The following is a 22046-nucleotide window of genomic DNA, read 5'->3' on the forward strand; positions in this document are numbered from 1 at the left end:
TGCACAACTTTTGGAAGGAATCTAAAAGCTATTAATGGAAGTATGTATAAGGCTCTTATTTATGATGTATCTATTCTAGACAGTATAGAGTGGAATCAAACATGATGCTTTTGTTCCAGGGCCATGCTGTCCAATGTCAGAGTTGTACACGTTGGGGAATAATTTCAGGAATGTGGTAGATGTTATAAATGAGGTATGACAGGTTATCTGGTGGTTAGGAGCCACAGGCTCTGTTACTCTCTCTCTCTTTATTTCACATAACGAGGGTTCCTGGCTTGACACTGTTGAATTGACAACTTACTATGAGTCTGGGAAGGACATTAGCTTTCTTAAGTTCTCTTTAGATTTTGCTTCTAGTGAATAAATTCCTAGATGGTGGTGGAGAACTTAATGGCAAATTGCTGTTGTTAGCAAAGAATGACAGATGTGGAGATAATTTTGAATTGTGTTAATGTTCTCAGGAACAAATCAGCTCCTGTTGACATAATACCTGATTTAAATATTGGATTACAGTGTATTAAGTTTCAGTGACCCTGCTGGAAAACTCAAATCTAAGAGCCAGGGGTATTATGAGATCTGACACCATCATAATCCCAAGAGTTTTCTTCTTTTCTTCTCATTAAAGAAGGAGAAAAATCAGTTTCTTTGGATTATCTAATCAAATTCCTAAGGATAAAAGTGTTACACTTGAAAGATCTTTGTACATCAATATAATCATGCCAAAATGTGTCCTGTGATGCAAAAAAAAAAAGATATAATTTAAGACTATTTGTTAGAATATCTGTCCTTTTATGATATTTGGTTTCTCGATGTTATGATCACAAATTGATTTGAAAGAAAACATACCTACATTCCAAATAATATGGCTCACTGGCCTCCTGTTCTTATTAATGCATTAGAAAGGAGTGTGCAGTGACCATCTCTCTTTTTCCACATGCATTCCTCTGACCATTCAGCATTGAAGTCGGGCAAAGATTGATTTTATGTCACCAGTACTGACATCATGCTTCCATAATTTCAAATAATCCATGAGGTCTGTAGAACCCTTAAGAACTTTGAATATTCCCATCCTCTACTTCTCTTTTCTATGCTTCAGGATCATCTAGAATAAGGAGTTCTTGGAGTTCCCATTGTGGTTCAGCAGGTTATGAACCTGACTAGTATCCATGAGGATGTGGGTTCAATCCCTGGCCTTGCTCAGTGGGTTGGGGATCCAGCATTGCTGTGAGCTGTGGTGTAGGTCATGGATGCGGTTTGGATCCTGCATTGTTGTGGCTGTGGCATAGGCTGGCAGCTGCAGCTCTGATTCAACCCCTAGCCTGGGAACTTCCATATGCCACAGGTGTGGCTCTAAAAAAAAAAAAAAAGAAGAAAAGAAAAAAAGAAAAAAAGAAGAGGGAGTTCTTGGTGGCCTAGCAGTTAAGGATTTGGTATTGTCACTGCAGTGGCTTGGGTTTCTGCTGTGTCTGTGTTTAATCCATGGCCTAGGAATTTCCATAAGCCACCAGAGCAGCTAAATGAATGAATGAATATATGAATGAATGAATAAATAAATAAAATAGAGAGGGAAGTTTGAGGAAAGGAAAGGGAGGCTAGCCTAGAATCCCACTATATACCAGTGCTTTCTGTGTGCTAGGAAATTTCCAGATATGTTTTAAAATTTGACTTTATACTATAAAGTTACCACAACATTGTAAATGAAATGTACTTCAATAAAACTTTTAAAAATGAAAAGAAAAAGAAGTCTCTTCTCTCTTGTTACAGATGTAGAGACTGAGGCTCACAGAGATTAAATGATTCATCAGTTTTCAGAATTAGTGGTGGCTGAGCTAGGGGTCTGTATCTCAATTCATCTGCTGCTGAAGGTGGTCTGAATCAGCAGACTAGGGCTCATGGGTATGATCCAACTCACGGTCATGTTGTTTTCTTTTGCTTGGTCAGCAATGGGATATGCTCTCCTGGGTTAGCTGTTTTTACTCTCTTATACCCTGTACCTTGTCATTCATGTATATATATATATATGTGTATATGTGTGTGTGTGTATAAAACACACACACATACACACACACACATATATAATACACTTATTTTCTATCCCTCTCCCTGGTAGTACTTAGAGCTTATGATCTCTCTCCCTGGTGTAATGGAGTGATTGTGGACTTTGGCACCAGATGAGTTAAGCGTTTTAGTTTGGGCCTAGCCAATCACTAAGAGTGTGCGTGCTTAGGACAAGCTTAAGTCCAATTCCACCACACACGTGGGAATAGTCAAACCTAGGTCATAGAGCTATTGTAAAGATAAGAAGGAAACACACATAAAGTGTCTGGTATTTGGTGTCTAGTGCCCTCTATGATCCCCTCCCATCCTGATCACTATCAGTTGTGATCCCTTTGAAATATGTCCACATGTTCTGTTGGCTTCAAAGACTATCTTGAGAGGTTTTGGTTGAGGCTGTGGTCTCAACTGCTGCTGTAAGAATATTGCACTAGACTTCTTCCTACCTCCATGTCTACTGAGGAGTGAAGCTAGAAGATACCAACTCTTGAAGAGAAGGTGGGACCTGCCTTCATATTTATGTGTGATGATTTATAATAGAAATATTCAATAATCACCTTCATAATGCTTGGTCTCTTAACTATGTCACAGATATAAGAAAGGGTCATAATGCAGAGAAGTGGGAAGATGGGTGAAAAGATTTCCTAGGAGTTGGCTGTTGCTGTGTTAAAAGCCTTTACTCCCCTTCCCCTTTGCGTCAGCCTAGTGGGAATGGTCTTCCCTGTGGCCTTGGGGAAGGTAGATGTTGTGATAGATGTCAAGTGGGAAGGGGGGCTCTGTTTACCTGGGTCTGATTTTCAGGCAGGAAATTTAGGAGACAAAAGTTTGATGGAGTGCTTTGGTGGCAGAACCAGGAGAGTGTTGGTAGAATCTCATTCATCTTGTTCCTCAGTCTCATCTGACAAAGGTACGTGGACATTTCCAATGGAGTGCATTGGGCCACGTGGGGAGCTTGTAGCAGATGCCTCCAGCGCTTCATATATATCCCGTAGGCCCTTCTACATCAGTGTGCTCCTACTGACATCACATTTCTAGTGACTACAGGGCTTTAGGGTTTTTCTAGAATGGAAGAGGGCTGCTCTGCCTGGGGGTGAAGTCGACCAGAAGTGCCAGAGAATTAACTCCTCCTTGGAGCAGTCCTACAAGATTAACCTGAAATGTGAAACTGAGGTGTGTTTGTACACACACAAATACCACAGTTCCCATGTTTCTAAGCTGGGCTAATTCTGAGGCATGTGTCTGATACTCTTTCCCAAAACATCCCTGTGGGACAGCAGCAGCTGGCTTTGTGTGGTGCCCTTCACTGGATGTCTCCTCCTCCCTCATTACCTGCTGGTGTTCTCTGCAGCTCCCCACCCCCAAACTGCGTGCATTCGAATCCTTGTCTCAGGGTCTACTTTCGGAGGAACCCAAATGAAGACAAGTGGTACTAGAGGAGGTCCAAGGAAGAACATCATAGGGAAGGATTCTGGAACTTGCCAACCAACCAAATCACAAAAACGGACCCCATTATTGGTGGTGATACGAGAGGTGATGATCATTACTAGCATGCTAAGCGTCATAATTATAAATATTCTCATCTGTGGTGAATTGGAGGGAATAGAAGCTTATACAGTATCTCAGCACTTTTTAAAAATATGGCAGTGGTAATTATGAGGACTGCGGAAATGGTTATTGTTAATTGTCATAGTGGCACTGAAGGGAAAATAGTGACAGCCTCAATTCAACAACCATCAAATTATTCTTAGTGTGAATCCCAGAAGACCTCTAATATAGCATTTAAAGACACCGTATTTCTTGTAGCCAGAGGGCAGATCTAGCTGAAATTCAGGTTCAGATCTGAGTATGGAGGAGGGAGAATTGCAAAGACTTTATTCTCAGCCCTGATAAGTCTCTTCTGCTAAAACTATAGCCTTGATAGGGGTGTGGCTCTGAGAATTGAGATGGGGATATTTGGGGCAGATGTACTTGAAAACCTTGAATTTATAGATTCTCCTGAACTCCTGGTCCTACAGAAATGGTTTGCTCCCCATTGTTGTAGGATAGAAGATTTTCTCATCACCCAGAAATCATAAGAGGCAGACTCCTCATGAGATGATGCTTATTTTCTTCAAGGTTTACCTCTTCCCCCCTCACAGATTCTAGGACACTAGAATCAAAACTAGTAGGATCAAAATTCAGCTGGAACTCCTGGGAAAATACTATCCCTGCTCCTGGAAAAAAGTGATCATCTCAAAAGAGGTATAAGACTTGGCTAATGTGTCTTTGCAGAATCAGGAGAACATACCTGAAAGTGGACTTGGAGGGTACCAGCCCATCAGTAAGGACCATAATCCTGGATACAGAGGATTTTTTAAGTGGGGGCATTCTCCCATGGCGTTAGCTTTAATATCTTGGGGAGGACTGCAGTAGACCTCGAGTTGATTCTAACATGCTGCTAGGATGGTTCCTTGAATCTTAGAAAATGATGGCCTGCAGCAAATATGACACAATTGGTGAATAAATACTCAGCTCCCTTGCTCCTCTGGTGGGAGGATTCATGGGCATGTGCTGAAAACTTTTCCCCAGAGTTTTGCTTTAGGATTAAGCAGAAAAAAGCTGAAAGAAATAGGTCCCTGGTTGAGGGTGGTGGTGGTGAAGAAATAGTCACTAGTGATAACTGAGAAAAGGGCTGAATATAAATCAGTTGAGGAGAAAATTTTCCATACGGAGTCAACCTGGACACCTACCAGGCCCCAGAAGTGTAAAGGCATCTTGAGACAGGACCAGTCTAAGTCAAATTTTCCTCTTCTTTTACCATTTTTCCTTCCCCATTGCTTTGACTCCAGTGATTAAAAACAAAACAAAACAAAACACAAACAAACAAACAAAAAAACTATCCAGCAATCTAAGGATGGGTAGTGAAGAAAAAGGAGGAAAAATACAAGCCAGAGAGATAGGGAAAAAGCCAAATATTACTACTGCGTATGGCTCTAGGTTTTCATTTTAAAATTAGTCCAAGCTGTAAGGAAAGAGAAAATATGTGATTAATCAGTTTTTGTAAGGGTCTTATACTAGATATTCTAGTTACTAAATTGACATTGTATTTATTTAAAAGGATATAGGAGTGTCTTTTAACTACAAATGATCCAAAAAGGCATGATATCTACCAATTTTTCATTCACCAGCGGAGAAAATATTTCTGGACAATATCTAAAGGTCCAGTGAAACAAACCAAAAAAACCCAGTTTCACTTGATTGCATCAGGTGTGCCTCTTCAACATGGCTCTTTTACTGCATTATTGCCTTTGTCTACTCCCCTTATATTCTGTTACAGTAATAAAAAGATAGTTGACAGCAACTGATGTAGGGAAAAGGTAACTTAGGGTAGAGGAAGAAATCTAAGCTGTCTCATGTATTTTTCTCCTAGTCAGTCATACTTTAGGGTTGATAACTCCCAGGCTGCTTTAAAGCCATATTCACATTGCTTCGCTTGTTTTCTTTTTCAAGCATGAATGATATATAAACAATGAAAAAAAATGTATAGGCAATACAAGGTTGAAAACCATGGGGCCATTTGGCTTTCTTTGCTGATTCTCCGATTAAATATAGTAATGTTTGCTTTGTAAGGAAGAGAGAAATGGCAGCAATTGAAATGACCACCCGCCATGTAATAAGTCATTTACTGTCATGAGTTCTCTCAGAATCTTTCAGATCATTGAGGATTGTGCACCTACCAACACATCCGTGCCCTGAGCCAAGTGTTTCTCTCTTGCTTTGAACTTTTGTGTTACAGAAAACAAAATCCAAAGCTGTATTCAAATCCAGCAAGATCACTTCCCTTTTCTTTGCAGGAATTTTCACTGACTTTGGACAGCAACAGTTTTTGTTGGGACTACTTAATCTCCTCAAAACCCTCTTGATTGCTCCCTGGACCAGTTTCTTTTTTAATTTGTTACAGATTGATTTACTAGAGAATCCTCACTCTGTATCAGATTCTCTCTTGGTCCAATTTGATAACTCAGAGAAAATAGTAATTAAAACTGTCATAAAATATGAGTAGGGCTCAAGTTGCCCATCTCTTCCTTTGAGCCATTGTTTCTCAACTGTACAGAGGTTGTATGTTTAGTCAGGGCGATTTAGCACCCTCAGCCTTATGACATTTGGCAATGTCTAGAGATATTTTGATTGTCATGACTAGGAAGGAGTATTACTAATCTCTCATGGGAAGAGATCTGGAGTGCTGCTAAACAGATGTGTTAGTTTCCTGTTGCTGTGTAACACAGCATCTTTAAACGACACTTATGTATTATCTCATAGCTCTGTAAGTCCAAAGTCTGGGGGCTTGGAAGGGGTGCCCAAGCAGTTTCTCTACTTAGAGCCTCACAGGACTGAAATAAAGGTTTTGTCTAAGGTAGGACCTTACATGGAATCTCTGGGGAAGATTTCAATTCTAAGATCATTCAGGTTGTTGGCAAAATTTAGCTTCTTGCACTGGAAGACTGATGTCCCCATTTCCTTGCTGCTTGTCAGACAGTCTCAGATCCTAAAAGGCCTCCACATTACTTTGTTCCTGCTATCTTCTAAGTCAACAACAGCAAATTGAATCCCCCTTGTGCTTTGAATCTCTGACTTCCCCTTCTGCTACCAGCCAGAGAAAACTCTTTTCTTTCAAAGGGTTCACCTGACTGAATCAAGCCTATCTGAATGATATCCCTGTGTTAAGGTCAGCTCTGTGGGAGTTTAATTACATATACAAAAATCTCTTCATGGCAGTACGTTGATTATTTTTTGATTGAATAATCAGGGACTTAATCATGGGGGACCATCTTTAGAATTCTGCTTGCCCCAACAGTCTATAATGCATAAGACAGCCTCTCACAACAAAGAATTATCTGGTCCTAAATACCAATGCTGCCAAAATTGAGAAACCCTGGTTTTGGCCTGTCTTTTGGTGCATAGTGGAAATATTTTGTTTATCTTTCTCATGAAAGGCAGATTCACAGCCTGGAGCGCTTGAAAGAAGCATATGCCAGTGGGTTTCTTATCATGATTCAGAATTCTCATTTTCCAGAAGCTGTTGGTCACAAAGATCTTAAAATTATTTGACATCTACTGGTCCATCTATATGTACCCATTAACCTGTTCGTTTCACATCCATCAGTCTACTTAGTTCACTTTCTTCTGTTCTTTGACACACATGATACTTCATTTAAAAATATTAGGAAAGAAAAGGAATATTACCATTCTTTACCTTTGGCTAGATAACCAAAATGTGATCATGTATGTAATTGGGATGCAAGTTCCTGATTTCAGATTTTTCTTTGGTCACTGATGTACTGAGTACCTAGCACAATTTGAGAAACATGGTAAGCACACAATGAATATTCACTGAATAAATGAGTTTCCCAGTCAAGGATAATAAAGCAAAACGAATCTTGACTTTCTGCACAAATACTCAGATTTAAATGGGTCTAAGACTGATTGGAGAATGCTTTTATTACAAGGTATAAAGGGATGACGCATATGTTTATGCACCTTGGGCTTAAAAATTCCCTGATGGGTATATAAAGGTATGTATGCTCTCCACCTTTCTTAAAGTTAGAGAAGCCACCTTGTATAAACTCGTACTGTGGAAAAAAAATCTCTGTATGACATCTCTGATGGCTCTAGTTTGTGTTTGAGCCTTCCAGATCATGTCACAAGGATTGGACACTTTGGAATAGAAATCTTCCAAGATTTTTTTTCCTGAATACTCTGTAAAAGAATTTTGGAAAATAGTATACCCCTCTGCACATTTTAATTTGGTATCTAGAACTTTTTAATCATAGGTTAATCATTGCAAAGAATGTAATTTCTGGCACAGTCCATATCATGTATCTACTTTAAATATGTTTTGTCAGAATATCCAGATTGATAGATTTAGTTCATTCCGTTTGTATATGTCTTCCATGTTATCTATCAGAAAAATGCAGTTCAAATTCTCAATTCAAATAGACAAATCAGGCTTACTTTGTGTGTGACAGATCTGAATTCATTTTTCAGTTTAAACTGGACTACTTGTATCCCTGTGACAATTATTTCATTTCTAAAATCTAATTCTAAGGTAAATTGATATACAGATAGAGACAGTCTTAAAGTGAGTGAAATAAGGCACTGTCCCATCAATATTTCGTACAGATGATCTTTTTGCTTTGGTGTCACTTCCTCAAGAGTCATACACCCATAAAGTATTCTTTTGTTGCTTCTCAAAAGGTTTTTACACCCTGAGTAATGCATGCTGGTAAGACTGAAGATTGGTGAATATAGGTTTTTCCCCTGTAAAGCAAGAGAAATACAGGAGAGTTGATAAAGGGTAAGTTATAACCTCAGATAGATATATTTGGGGAAAAGTACACATAGTGGTTGAGGATTTGGGAAATGAATCCTTTAAAACGATTCATACCCAAATACCTGTAGAGAAAATCTTAATGCCAGGAATATAAGTGTCCCAATTTGAAGACTGCTGTTTTAGATGAGAACCTGCAGCATAGTTAGAAAACTCTTTTCAATAAGGAAATAGTGAAATAAATATACTTCCTACCATGTATCTATCCCATTATATTTCAGTTTTCTCTTGAGTACTTGAAGCAGGATCTTCTACTGATGATCTAAACATTTGAAGATTCTATGATTCATCCCCATGTCTTCCTATCTCTAGTATTCAGATTCCCAGTTCCTTGAATTACTCTTTATCTCTGTTTTCAGTCCCTTCACCCCCTGTAGTTATTCTCCCATAAAAATATTCAAGGTCACAAATTTTTTTCCTGAATTTTGATGTCCAAAAGAGCATAATGCTTCTATTGCCAGGGTTAAAATATTAATCTTAGTAATAGCTTTATAACATAAACAGCTACCATTTCCTGAATGGTTACTATATGTTCCATGCACAACAATGATACTATTTGCATTTTATGGAGGAGAGGAAGGAGTCAGAAAAAAAAGTACTAGATAACTCCAATAAGGTCAAGAGCTTCATTCAATACTTTGTTCACTAATTAGTTGCTGACTGGGCTGGTAGTTGATTTAACTGCAACACCTAACATACAGAGCCTATCTCTGTAGCATTGCATGGACCCAGAGTAGCTGAGATGTGATTAGGCAAAATGTCAGAATTGCCTGAAGAGCCGCTAGAAGTCCCTGTAAATCTAAGAGAAACCTGGCGTGTATCATGCTGCCCTGTGGTCTAGAATAACTGTTGGGGTGACCTAGCCCAGTACAAGGGATTGTGTGGAACGTCTCGTGGACTGCTGCTGTGGGGGAGGGGAGGATGCTGTTGATAGAGCTTCCCCTCTCTAGTTTTACTTCTTTTTTGCCCCCAGTCCCACAGTCAGAAGTAGATTGTGTGTGTGTGTGTGTGTGAGAGAGAGAGAGAGAGAGAGTGAGAGAGAGAGAGAGAGAGAGAGAGAGAGAAAACACTAGTCATGAAGAGATTAGCAACTTTAGAATCACTTTGCTTGGGTTTTATCCCAGTACTGCACTTACTATTAAGTGATGTGGGCATGGTATTTAGCTACTTTGAGCTTCAGTTTTCTTACCAGACATACAGCAGGTAATCAATGATTTTTGTTGAACAAAAACATTCATGAATAAAAAAATAAATAAATGCGTAGTTTGGCAAAGCAGGTTATGTTGCGGTTTAGCACTGTTATTGGGAGAGTTTAGTACGGCCTGGTACATGGTAGGTATTTTTCAAATAATAACAAAATAGTACTTGTTATGGTTGTTATTATTATTGATTTCTTGGATTGATGTACCAGGTGCCCATGTGGCATTGCTCTCTAAGCTAGGTCATCAGACTTGAGAGCAAATGCTCTGTGTCACTGAATATTTGTAGTGTGCCTGAGTCCGGAGAGGTTTTCCCATCACAACGGGAGATTAAAGGAGTCTCAGGGGCTTTTTGGTCCTCCACTCTTGGAAGTGTGGCCCAAGAAGTGTGGTGGCTAACACAGTGGTAGCTGTTGGCCAGAAGAAGTCTTGCCATTGTGCCAGGTGTGCCAGAATCATCTAGCAACTTGGTGGGATCAATTCTTGCAGCCTAAGAAGTGTGCATGTTTGCTGCCACTGATATGGTTGGGCCTTGAATCATACTACCCAGTGACATCTACATCTATCTATTGAGCACATTCCTTCTCTGGGTAAGAACAAATTATAAAGCTAGACTATTCTTGAAAGAAAAAGGAAAAAAAAAGTGTTCTGGGCTTTTGACCTGAAAATTGATGTCTTTAATCTGCCTAAATCATTTCCAGTTAAATACCATTGTCTTATGGATCACATTCATCTGCTGTAGATTGTAAATTCTCCAAGGCAAGACCTTGTCTTTTCATAACTTGTGTAAAATGGTGCAGACACTTTGAGCACTTGCGGTGTAACAGATGGTTATCATTTATAACAAAAGAATAAGAACAATGGCAGCCTAATCACATGCCCTAGAAGTTTGGTGTGCACAAGGAAACCCATCATATACATATTGTAATACCATTACAGCTATAAGGTATGTATGTTTCTCACTGGCAAAACCTGACAACTCATTTTTCCAAGTTTAGAAAACAGACTAGTGAGAGTTAATTCTAATTATGTAAAGATTCTTTGCTTTACAAGACAGTTTTTCTAAAGAGTCTCTTTAAATAGCCAGATCTCTTTTTGGAGTATTCAAAATTGGATCTGCTTTACAAAATGTTGATTAGACCCAACTTTTCAGGAGCAAAGAAAGTGTGCAAAAATGGGGCATTGCATGTCAATGGTGAAGTCTTACTTAGTGATCACAGTGAAAACAAGGCTCACCATTCTAGTCCTTGAGCCCATCACAGTTAGAATGTCCAAATGTGGCAGGTGACTTTTACAGGGCATTAAGTGTCCTCATTCCAGGAGAAAAGCTAAACCAGCATTGGAGTCATTGTCTGTCATTAACTCTGTGACTTTGGCAGCCAAAGGCATCAGTCCATGCTCTTAAGTATTCATTATTCAGCATGTACTGCACTATCAGCTTAAGTAGAATTTTTTTTTAATTGAAATAATTATGAAGAAAAATGATGGCTTTTATTCAAATAAATGAAAACATAATTTTGGGGGGAAATAAAGTATTTCTTCTTCTGTATCTAATCATGGGCATGGAAAGGAAAAGGAAAAGTTGGAATAGGACTTGATAAGAACACAAGCCCAGAAGAAGGGGACCCCCCCAAGTTACAGACAAACAAACTTTTACTCCCCATGTCAAACCCCTCTTTCTTTTACAAAACTATCTGCTTGCAAATACAAGCAGATAGGTGGGCATTAGTCATTGCTTCTTTCTCTCAATTCTGAGGCATAGCAGGAAAAAGCAGTGATGTACCCTGCAGCACTCACTTTAGCCAGTGAGTATTGTACAGGCACTCGGTTGGACTCCAAGATAGGAAGAAAACAAAACAGGAAAGGAAGAAGAAAATGCACATTTAATAAGACATTTGAATAGCTTCAAAGACCACACACTAGCTCTGAATCTACTGTTTTCTACAGTTGGAAAATGAGAGTACTTTATTTCGAAGTTGGCTACTGTAACCAAATGCACTATTCATATTTTCCCAAGGATTTTAAACCAATAGTTGATTAGTCTCTGCCCAGATGTCAGCAGGCTGTTGAGAAATCTTTCGGGAAGTCCCTATCCATTGCACTGAAAAGCTATTGTTAATACTACAGAAAGGCACCAGCCACTGTGACAAGGTTTAGGACCACTGAAAGGGTACTGTGTCAAAGACGCAATGCTCAGAATTTTCCTAGGGTAGTTTATTTCTGCACTCCTCTGAGTGATTTTTGTCTTTTTGCCTTATAAGCCTTTTGTGTGCTTTTTGTGCTCATGAGTGTCTAGATTGTGAAGATAGAGTATTTAGTCCATGGAGTGGGTCTTGGGCCTGGAGATGAGTGTGTGAGAGAGAGGAGAGGAGGATCCTGAGTTGGGTGGCCTAAAAACAAGTTGGAGACTCTGATGAAGAGTTCATTTGGATTGTTTGATGTTAAATACATGTTCAGGTTTGTATTTCAGGTTCTGCCACACTTACATTCAGAAATGCCTCTCTCATGCACGCAGTTTCTGTTCAGAGCCAGGCCAGCATATTCAGGATTGGAGGGGGAGGAGATCCTTGTCAGCAGAGGGAGAAAATCTATTGTGTGCCCTGAGAGGAGACAGAGCTCTAGAGTGTGAAAACGTGTGCTTGGGACCACGTGGGAAAGGGTTGAGGACGAGGGATCAGGCAGCCAGAGAACTGAAGCTTCAACCCTTTCTCAGAAGTGCTGAAGGTGGGTGGCTTACAGGGTGAATGTGGGGGCCACTCCTCAGCCCCTGGGCAGGCAACAGCAGGGAATTGGGAACATTTGTGGCAGAGAGTCGCTCTGTCAGGACGAGGTGTTGGGGTATGAGGGTGGGGTAGGGGCCTGAGGGGTGGCTTGGAGCCCTGGCGGTGGCTGTCTGACGTCACCGGCCTCTCTGGCAATAGGCTGCGAGCTGAGCTCCCCGAAGCGGCAGCGGCGGCGGCAGCAGCGCGGCTTGGTCTCTGGCCCCTTCACTCCGCGCCTTCTGCAGCCACCACTGCAGCCGCGCGGCGGGGCTCCCTCCCTGCAGCCAGCTGGCGGCCCCAGGTAAGGGACATGGTGCGGCTAATGCTCCGGGTGGCCGGGCGCGAGTGGGTAGGGCAGCCCGGGCGGCCTGCGCAGGCACCCCTGGCCGAAGCTTTGGCCCCCGCCCCTGCCCGGGCTTGCGCGCTGCCTCGCTGCTCCGCAGTGCAACAGTTTGCAGCTGCCTCTTGAGAGCGGCAAGGGGGCTCTGCTGCGCCCTGGGGGGTCTACCTGGTTCTGGTCCCCGGGAAGAGCCTCGGGGCCCTGAGGCTGCGTCTTGGAAGGCCCAAGAGAAGGTCCGTTCCCCAAACTTTGCAGGCGGGAACCCTCCTTTCATTTCCAGCCACCTTACAAAGAAGCAGGATACTGTTGAGTGGGGGGGAGGTGTCACAGGGATACGGGGAGAGGGGGTGTTTGCAGTGATGTGCTTTAGCTGAGAAAGGTGCTTCAGCGGGTTTTTTATTTTATTTTATTTTTTGGTCGGGGTGGGGGCAGGTACCAGGGAAGAAGGCTGGAGAAAGGATGGAGCGCGATCCTGCGCGTGAGCCACGGCCGCGGACAGAGGCGGAGTGGAGTGGGATGTGGCTCCAGGGTTATCCCCATAGGAATGGGACCTAAGGAATCTGACGCCGTCCAGGGAGGAAGAGTGGAGGGGGAGGGAAGGGAAGGGAGAATTGCGTACAAGGAGCCGGCTTGGCGGCCAGGGGTGGGTGCTGGGAGGGGTAGGATCCAAGCGCAGACCTCCTTTGAGGGCGCAGTAAAGAGGAGAGTCCGCGATCTGGGCAGCAGGGGCTGCGTTCCGAGGTGGCTGCGTGTCTCTTGCAATTAGAAAGTTGTGGAGGGCCCAGGGAGGCTGCTTTATCTGCTGAGTAATCGGCATCTCTGCGGTGCGGGCGCTGACCCCTTCCCGGCAAGTGGCGCGAGCGCGGAATTGGAGGCTTTGGTGCGCCGCCAGGGGCGGGTGGGCTGGGGTCCGTGGTCTGCGGAGAAGATGGGCAGCGCCCAGCTGAGGCAGTCTGCCCAGAGGGCCGCTTTGCAGTGGCGGCGCTTATTCCGATTCTCCATGCTCCGTGAGCAGCAGCCCAGATCCTAACTAAGCCTGTTCTCTTTGCAGCCTGGTGCCTTGGCAAAGGAAAAGGGCGCGCGGACACGCGTTCGAGGCGGGGCCGGAGAGGATCTCCTGGGCACTGCTCGCTCCCTGGCCAGCTAGCTTGCCCACAGTTGCTTCCTCAGTTCTTCGCTCGCGCGCTCATCCCCTCCCACGCCAGGGAGTAGTTTTGGGTGGCGTGGGCTCCGTCCTTTTCTTGGCTGGTTGGAACCGTGTGCCAAGAGAGGAAGTCTGGTGGGCCCGGCCCCTCCCAGCCCAGCGCCGATGAGTGCCAGGGCGCCCAAGGAGCTGAGGCTGGCGCTGCCGCCGTGTCTCCTCAACCGGACCTTTGCTTCCCCTAACGCCAGCGGCAGCGGCAACGCGAGTGCCCGGGGACCGGGCGCCGCCGGGGGCGGTGGCGGCACCTGCATTTCGCAGGTGGGACAGCAGCTCTTCCAGTCCTTCTCCTCCACGCTGGTGCTGATTGTCCTGGTCACCCTCATCTTCTGCCTCATTGTGCTGTCCCTCTCCACCTTCCACATCCACAAGCGTAGGATGAAAAAGCGGAAGATGCAGAGGGCTCAGGAGGAATATGAGCGGGATCACTGCAGCGGCAACCGCGGCGGCAGGGGGCTGCCCCAACCAGCTGGCGGCCAGGCCCCAATCCACGCAAAAGAAACCCGACTGGAAAGGCAGGCCCGGGACTCTGCCTTCTGCGCCCCCTCCGACGCTTCCTCCTCTTCTTCCCCTGGCCTCCCGTGCCAGGGTGCCTGTGCTCCTCCGCCTCCTCCACCGGCCCCCAGCCCGCAAGGAGCACACACAGCCTCCTCCTGTTTGGACACAGCTGGCGAGGGCCTTTTGCAAACGGTGATACTGTCCTGATTGTCTGGCCCCTCTACTCTTCCCTTCCTCGTTTCCAGCATCTTTGCCTTCCTTGCTTTTTTTCCCCCCCTCCGGCCTTCCTCTTCCACTTTCCTGTGGCCTCCCTCTCCTCTTCTTTCCTTATTCGTCTTCCCCTACTCCGTTTCTCCTCCGCCGAGGCACTGTGCGGTATTTGTAAATAAATATTGGGCGAGGAAAGTCTCGGAAGAAGAAATAACGCTGATAATACTACTTTATTATTAATATTTATAGTAATTATTATAATACTAATAACACGATCCAAGCGCATGACAAATCACATAATTTTTCATTGTTCATGGTACGTCTTCCCTCTTCACCCTGCGCCCCCCACAATAAGGAGGAGAAACCGGACAAGCTACCAGATACGTAAAAGGCATTGACCCCCAGAGCGAAGGGAGTGGAGGGGGCCCGGTGTGTTGTACATAGCTGTCAAGTTAAGGTTCAGTTGCCTTTCTTCCCTTCCACCCCCATAGCTTTCACTTTTCCTTCAGCTTCCCTCCTTCCCCATTCTTACCTTCAGCTGGGCTCAGGCAATAGTATATTATAAAGGAAACGTATACGTTAAGCACCAGGACTACAAGAGGCCACAGAGACAGTCCCAGAAAAATGTTTATGGCAGGTACCGCTCTCCACTCAGCCCTCTTCGTACCTTTAGTTAACCATTCTCTTTTCCAGAGCCAGGCATTTCAATTTACCTTTGGAAACGTCCCTCGCTGGCCGAGCATATAAGTACATTAAAAACCTTTAAATGAGTTGAAAGAAAGAAAAAGAAAGAAAGAAAGAAAGAAAGAAAGAAAGAAGAGAGAAAAAGAATTTACTGCTTTCTGTTGTTCCCTGCCCTGCCCCCACCTGTACACCTTTGATTGAGGCACTTTCAGGATTCGCAAAGGATCCATGGAGCTGTCCAGCCAGGTCTGGTGTTGAAATTGCCTCACAGAACTGGTTACCTTTTTTTGGTTTGTGCAGGCGGAGGAAGGGCTGTTTTGGAAAGTGATTATCCTAGCTTTCTGGTGGTTTCTTTCCTCTTTTTCTACAATCGGGTTTGTGTGTACTATTATTTTACTTCTTATTAAACATTGCATAAGTTACCTTTTTTTGTAAAAAAAAAAAAAAAAGTATTAGGTGATGTGCAGTGCTGAAAATGCAGTATCTAACCAACCAGAATGTTTCTGTTAAAATTTTAGAACAAGTGCACCTTTGTTATATATTTATTATATTGGTACCAAATACAGAAGCAAACTATAGTTCTGTACTATGTCCTCCAAACTGTATATTCTTGTTCTTAATTTCCAGCTGTTGATATAATGGTAACCACTGGATGAGGAATTCAGTGGTGCAGGCCCGGCTATTTCCAGAAGTGTTCTTTTGTACCTTACTCTGTAGTAGACTGTTATAAAAAGATGATACATATGTTTTCTTATTTCTTTTGTGGATAACAGAAACAACCACAACAGAAAACAAGCAAATAATGGATGTGCAGGAATGCCATCTATTAAAACATGGATAATATTTAAACAGTGCCTGTAGTCCTCCCTGCATGCAGTTACCACCTGGAGGCAGTGGTGTGTGTGCTTGCTTGTACTGTATGTGTTTGGGGGTAAGATTGGTGGGGACATTGGGCAATTTGGATGACTGGACATGCAAATTTCAAGAGAGGTGTTAAACCCAGTAACCGCTTATAGGATAAAAATGTTTGCAGCTTATTTCGTTAGAAACCTGTGCCTGTATCTGAGATGCAACAAAAGAGGGGCTCTCTTTCTCTTTCTCAGTCTGGCTTGTCTAACTTCATTAAATGAATGCATGAAGAAAGATTAAGAAAAAAGGAAGTGAGAAAAAAGATCAATATTGATGTTTTCTCTCCTAATGCTAGACAAGGCCATCGATGTTAGAGATGGCTTCCACCTCTGGTTATTTGCCACTTGGATTCCCTTGGGTTGATGATAGAAGGGGCCAGAAGCATATTATAATCTTAATTGTATGCAGTGGCATCATTTTGGGGGAACAAATTTGGAAAATGTATGATGAGAATGTTTTACAAAAATCTCAACCAAAAGAATCCTTACTAGCCAGCAGGATGTAAGGTAACAGTGCCCCTAAGTGCATCCCTCTCCCAAGTAACTAGTAGTTCTAGATTCTCTGTCTTGGTGGCATATGTGCTCTTATCCAGAGAAAAAAATTACCTCTAAGGTCTTAGGTTATCTATTAAATTGCCCAAACTCCGTCTGAATCTTTTATAAAGATAATTTAATAAGCTAAATTTTAATCACCCATTAGATACCCACTCAAGACCTTTCCTGAAGCACAGAGGATCATCATCTAAGCATGCTATGTTGTAATATTAGGAAGACTAGGTGTAATCTTTGGGTACAATATGTTCAACAATGAACCAGATTCTCTCCAGTGCCTTAGTCACTTCCTAGTAATAAGTAAAAGAGTGCATTAACTCCCTCAGGCCACTAGGGGATCCTTTCGTGCATCAGAGCTCTACACTGTACTTCAGAATGACTAAGGCACTGTGAAGAAGAAAGCCCATTAATTTTTGTAGCTCACCCTCATCTAGCTGTAGCTATTTAATACCTTATTACAGAATGACTTTGGGACTTGAAATTTGAATAGAATTAGGGACTCAGAAGGGAGCTTCCTCATTTCCAATGAGCTCCACTAAGTGTATGGATATTACTTTCTCCCCCTTATTTGGTGCACTTTTTACAGTGAATAATTTCCCATTTTATTAAAGCAATAAGATGTTCTGTTGTGAGCAGTGCTGGATGATGATTCCATTTCCTTGGTGCTGAAGCTACTCATACATTTTTGCCTTATGAATCATAGTGAATTCAAGGCATGCAATAATAATCCCCTTTCAAGGAGCAGCCTGTACACTCTAGGGGGTAATTATGAAATCAGCTTGTATAATTTTTCCCCAAAGGGATAGAGGAAACAGGATAAATAAAAACACTACATATATTGTTTTTAAAAGATCTTGATACCTCTAAACATGGGCACACATCTATAATATGCTCTTATTGTACACCTTTAAATATGTATGCCTTTCTCCATTAATTGGCTATGGTTTAATATTTTTAATAGTGCTCTGTGTGAAGATGATGTGGTTTGTGAGTCAAATTTCATACTGAGTTAATATGCTGAGAACTCTATAAGCTTCTGATGGTGTCACCTGAGATTTTTTTTTTATGAGTTAGAGAATTACATAAAATTCTATTAATGCCAGTCCCCACACCAAATTACTGCAATAAGCACATATCCAAGCAATTTGCACAAACCCTGTTTAAAGTATTGCTTCTTATAGAGCTCAACTGACAGTCTCAGGAGTTTGGGATGCTACCAACAGGGCATTTTGGATTTCATTTTATATGAACCAAAAGGCAATCTGGAAATAGATAAATTTATTTTAAGGATTTTATTCACTGATGTCCCGTCAAACTAATTGCTTCAAATCCCTATAGCTACAGCTCAACTTCTGCACTTGCTATTCAGTATTCATAAGGTGGCATGCTTGATTCTTATTGTTTTTAAAGATAAGAAAATTGGAGCAAGAATACCATTATGTCAACTGTATGGGATTCTGAATCTTCAAGATATAGATGGATATAATCTTCTTTAGACTTTATATACACCCATAGATATGTATTTATATATGCATACATTTTGTACAAATTTACAATGGACTTTTTGTATTCTCTTTTCTGTCATTACAAGAATGAGATGGAAACCAAATAGTTTTTCCATCCTCTTATGCAGAGAGGATCCTGAGAAGTCAGGTATATGCATGCACTTATTTCTCTGGAGTTAAATCTGAATGACTTTCTCTTTATTTAATGAAATGGGAGAGTCCCGTTTGGCTCGGGGGAATTGGTAATTAGATAAGCTTCCTTTCTTAGTGACTTAAATGTAGCAATGATAATGAATTTATGACCATATCCTTGTGGCCTGAATGTGTAGTTGGAAAGCAGAAATCCCTTGAAGAGATTTAGGGCCATCTAGACCACAAACCTGGATTGTGGCTTGATTTTTAATTTTCAATCTATGTGTGGTGTGGAGATAGAACATATCTGCATAGCAAAAGGTAAAATGAAAATAGGACCATCATCTGTTTAGTTTGATAAGTAGTTTTGGGAGAATATGGATAAATTAGCTTTAAAAAACTTTGGCATCTGACTTTTCAAACGTTTTTTATCTGTATCAATTAAGTCATTTAGATAATGGTTAAAATTCCATTTTCCATCGTGCAGACATGCTTTAAATGCTTTTCTGTGGGTGGCAGTTAAGTAATTGCCAGCTGATATTACATGGAAACTGTAGATTAAATGAGAACCTAAAACTTAATCTGGTCAGGCTCCTCAGGTCCATTCCCATGTGAATCTGGACTTTGAGCCTAAATCTGAAAAGCCGCTTATCTGGGCCATTGTTTTTTAGAACTAGTGATTGTGGCTCCTAGATGTTTTAGTTTACATTAGAATAAATTGAGCTATCTATATAGGGTATTTAGTCTTTGGATTGAACATAAATCTTATTCTTCTGATTTGGTTTTTATTTATTTTGATAACATGAGAAACATCTGATGGCTTGAAATCACTTACTAATGTCACCAACATAATAATTAAATTGGTGCCATGTAAGAATGCTTAGCTAAGAATAAGAATTTAATTAGCTTTAATTGGGGACAGTGTCTTACCAAGGTGGTCCTACCTGTGTGAGGCAAAGGCATATGATTTCATTGGGTTGTTTCTGTAGAGAGGCTAACAACAGAAATAATGATGACAACAAGACCAGCAACAGAAAAAAGAAAAAAAAAAAAAAAAACTAACTGATTTTGGAACTCGAGTATATATCCAACTGACAGAATAAAACCGAAATTAGAATTCATGGAGAAATTGTTTTGCTTTTCTATCAATAAAAGAGTTTTCTTGTTAATTGGCTTTTTGGACACTATTTCCTCATTAATTTATAACATAGCAGAATTATAAAATTATTCACTCTGTTAACCTCAGATGCTCAAACTATTTTTTAATTAAAAATTCCATCACTCATCTTATCTTCTTCACAAACCAACTGCATGTGAGAAATGGGCAGTGTATACATTTTAGATAACCTGATAGACTGAGTCAAGTACAATAATTCATCAATGCTTTTAAGCAGATGCTCAGGTTCTTTAGGGCATGTGCTTAGTCTCTCAGGTTTCCTCTTTCTGCCTGTACTTCTCTAATATAAATCAGATATGTGGGAAAAGATTATGGTTAACATGATTTTATGGCAGTCGGGGGAAAGGGAGCCTCAGATTCATATAAATCCTATGGCTCTTAGCTGAACACTGCTGAAAGCAGCTGATTGGGTCTGTCCTCTACTCTGAGGTACTACTGCCTTATCCAGCTTTTGTGCTGACAGTCACCAAAGCAGTTTCAGACCCCAGAGTTTTGTCCCCAGGCTCAAAGTCATCATCCATGGGAATCTATGCATCCTGCCCCTGCTATCCCTAGGATCAGCAATGCTCTCACACTTTGTCCCCTTCTTGTAATAGGAACTTCTGGGTGTCCTGCATGTTATGGAGCTACTATTGAAAGACATGAGTTCTAGCTCAGGATACCTATCCACCTCTCACTGCCACCCCAGCTCTGCTAGTTTCGCTTCATGTCAGATGGCGTCATGAAGAAGGATTTCTTCTGAAGTCTTATATCAACACTCTGATACCTTCTGGGGAAGGGGTTGACATTTGGCCTTAATCATTGGGCTCCTTCAAAGCTGTTTAGAGGTTTATGAAGTACCACTCCTCTTCTTTTTGACTCATAACTGCATGTGGAAAAAAAATGAAGGTCTTAGCAGATGCCTACATCACTTTTCTGTCTCACTTTTTTTTTTTTTTCAAAATTGCCCCAGAATACAAGAAACATATTTCCCTCTTAATTCTTCCCTTTTCTCTGCCTGAGACGACTACTACTATTGTTAGCATCCCTCTTGTGCAGTGGACTCTGTCTTTTCTGACCTCAGCCTTATAACTAACTCTAAAAAGCAGTTGAACAGCGTATAGGAAACAGAGAGATAAGCTCTGATAAGGAATTCTAAATTGGGAGATAGTTGGAACTTATAATGCTTTTCATTTTTTTTAAATGATTTTTTTCCCATTATAGGTGGTTTACAGTGTTCTGTCAATTTTCTACTATACAGCAAGGTGACCCGGTCACACATACGTATATACATTCTTTTTTCTCACATTATCATGCTTCATCATAAGTGATTAGATATAGTTCCCAGTGCTATATGACAGGGGAACTTATATGCTAGCACAGTAAATATTTGTATTCCTGCAAAAGATATTTATTCATGATTAAGGTCCTTCTCTCCTTTTCTCCAGGAATGTGAGAGCTTGATCATTAGCCTACATTTATTTTTCTATTAAAATCTATACAATCCCCCTGCCAAGTTTGGATAGAAAATCTGGGTGCTGACAGAATCTTGTACATTATATTACTATTTGGTTTTCAAGAAGGCACAGCCTCTTCTCAATACCATCTTCAATATCAACTTCATCCTACCCCCACCCTCTAGGAGCTGCAGACTTTGTGTCAGAAATGTTTCCCTTGAGCTGGGATAACTTTCTAGTGGCTGTTGACTATCAAAGTGCAGATAGGGAGCTAACTCTACCTAAAGGCAGCAGGGAGTATAAGTTGGTGCCACAAACCAGTCTGCAACCATGGTTGTCTTTACTCTTAGGAGATAAATATCCTTTAACCTCATCTGTTTGGCTCAAGAGATGGACGGTTCCCTGAGCTAGATGGCACAAGACTGACAAATCTACTTGCTGGCCCCTTGGATATCCCCATGTGGACTTAATTAATTAAATACTAGCTGGGTATGCTCTGTCTGATCAGTTGTTGAAGTCCATTCTCATTTTCCAAAAATACCTCTCCAAATATGTCCCAGTCTTGAATTGATGCTGATAGTATCAGGCCTCCCTTTCTGAAATGTTGACTCTCCTTTTCAGAACTTTGCAAATCAAGAAGGGGATCTAGAGAGAACTTTTATTTGTCCCTGTTTTCTATCTTCTGCTGACCATCTTCTACCTGCATCTACAAATCTCCTTTCTACCTGGGTCATGGCTCTAAAATAGGAATTTTAATTTTAGCTTGGGTTTTATGTATCACTCCATGGAACAAAAATTTGTTCCACATAGATTCTCAAAAATCCTGGGAAAAAAACTTTAAATGCACTGAGATGGCAAAAAATACTCACCTTTCACACACAGATGTGCAAAGCAAATTGGCTACTCTGTTTTCCTATAATTCATCTTATCTTTCCCATAGGGGCCAATTTGCAGGGTAGCCCTTTTAAGAAAATTTTCAGAGCCTCATATTTCCCCCCTGCTCCTTTCCAAGTTAGTGTA

General features: G+C 41.6%; 1 protein-coding gene across 15 annotated transcripts in view; it reads left to right on the forward strand.

Annotated features, from left to right (window-relative positions):
* C9H11orf87 (chromosome 9 C11orf87 homolog) overlaps window positions 1-22046 on the forward strand; it is a 642485-nt gene that overhangs the window by 303637 nt on the left and 316802 nt on the right. For 3 of the 15 annotated variants that reach the window (XM_021102339.1, XM_021102338.1, XM_021102342.1), the window contains one exon: window positions 13775-20533. The exons of 9 other annotated variants lie outside the window; for them this stretch is intronic. In XM_021102339.1, coding sequence (XP_020957998.1) covers window positions 14033-14629 — 597 coding nt within the window. In that variant the 5' untranslated portion in view covers window positions 13775-14032 and the 3' untranslated portion in view covers window positions 14630-20533. Of the gene's footprint in view, window positions 1-1479; window positions 12346-12503; window positions 12685-12723; window positions 12957-13774; window positions 20534-22046 lie in introns of those variants that run through there. 3 more of the 15 variants (XM_021102343.1, XM_021102341.1, XM_021102344.1) reach the window with 3 other exon arrangements.

Source organism: Sus scrofa, chromosome 9, assembly GCF_000003025.6.
Source record: "Sus scrofa isolate TJ Tabasco breed Duroc chromosome 9, Sscrofa11.1, whole genome shotgun sequence".
Classification (NCBI taxonomy): Eukaryota; Metazoa; Chordata; class Mammalia; order Artiodactyla; family Suidae; genus Sus; species Sus scrofa.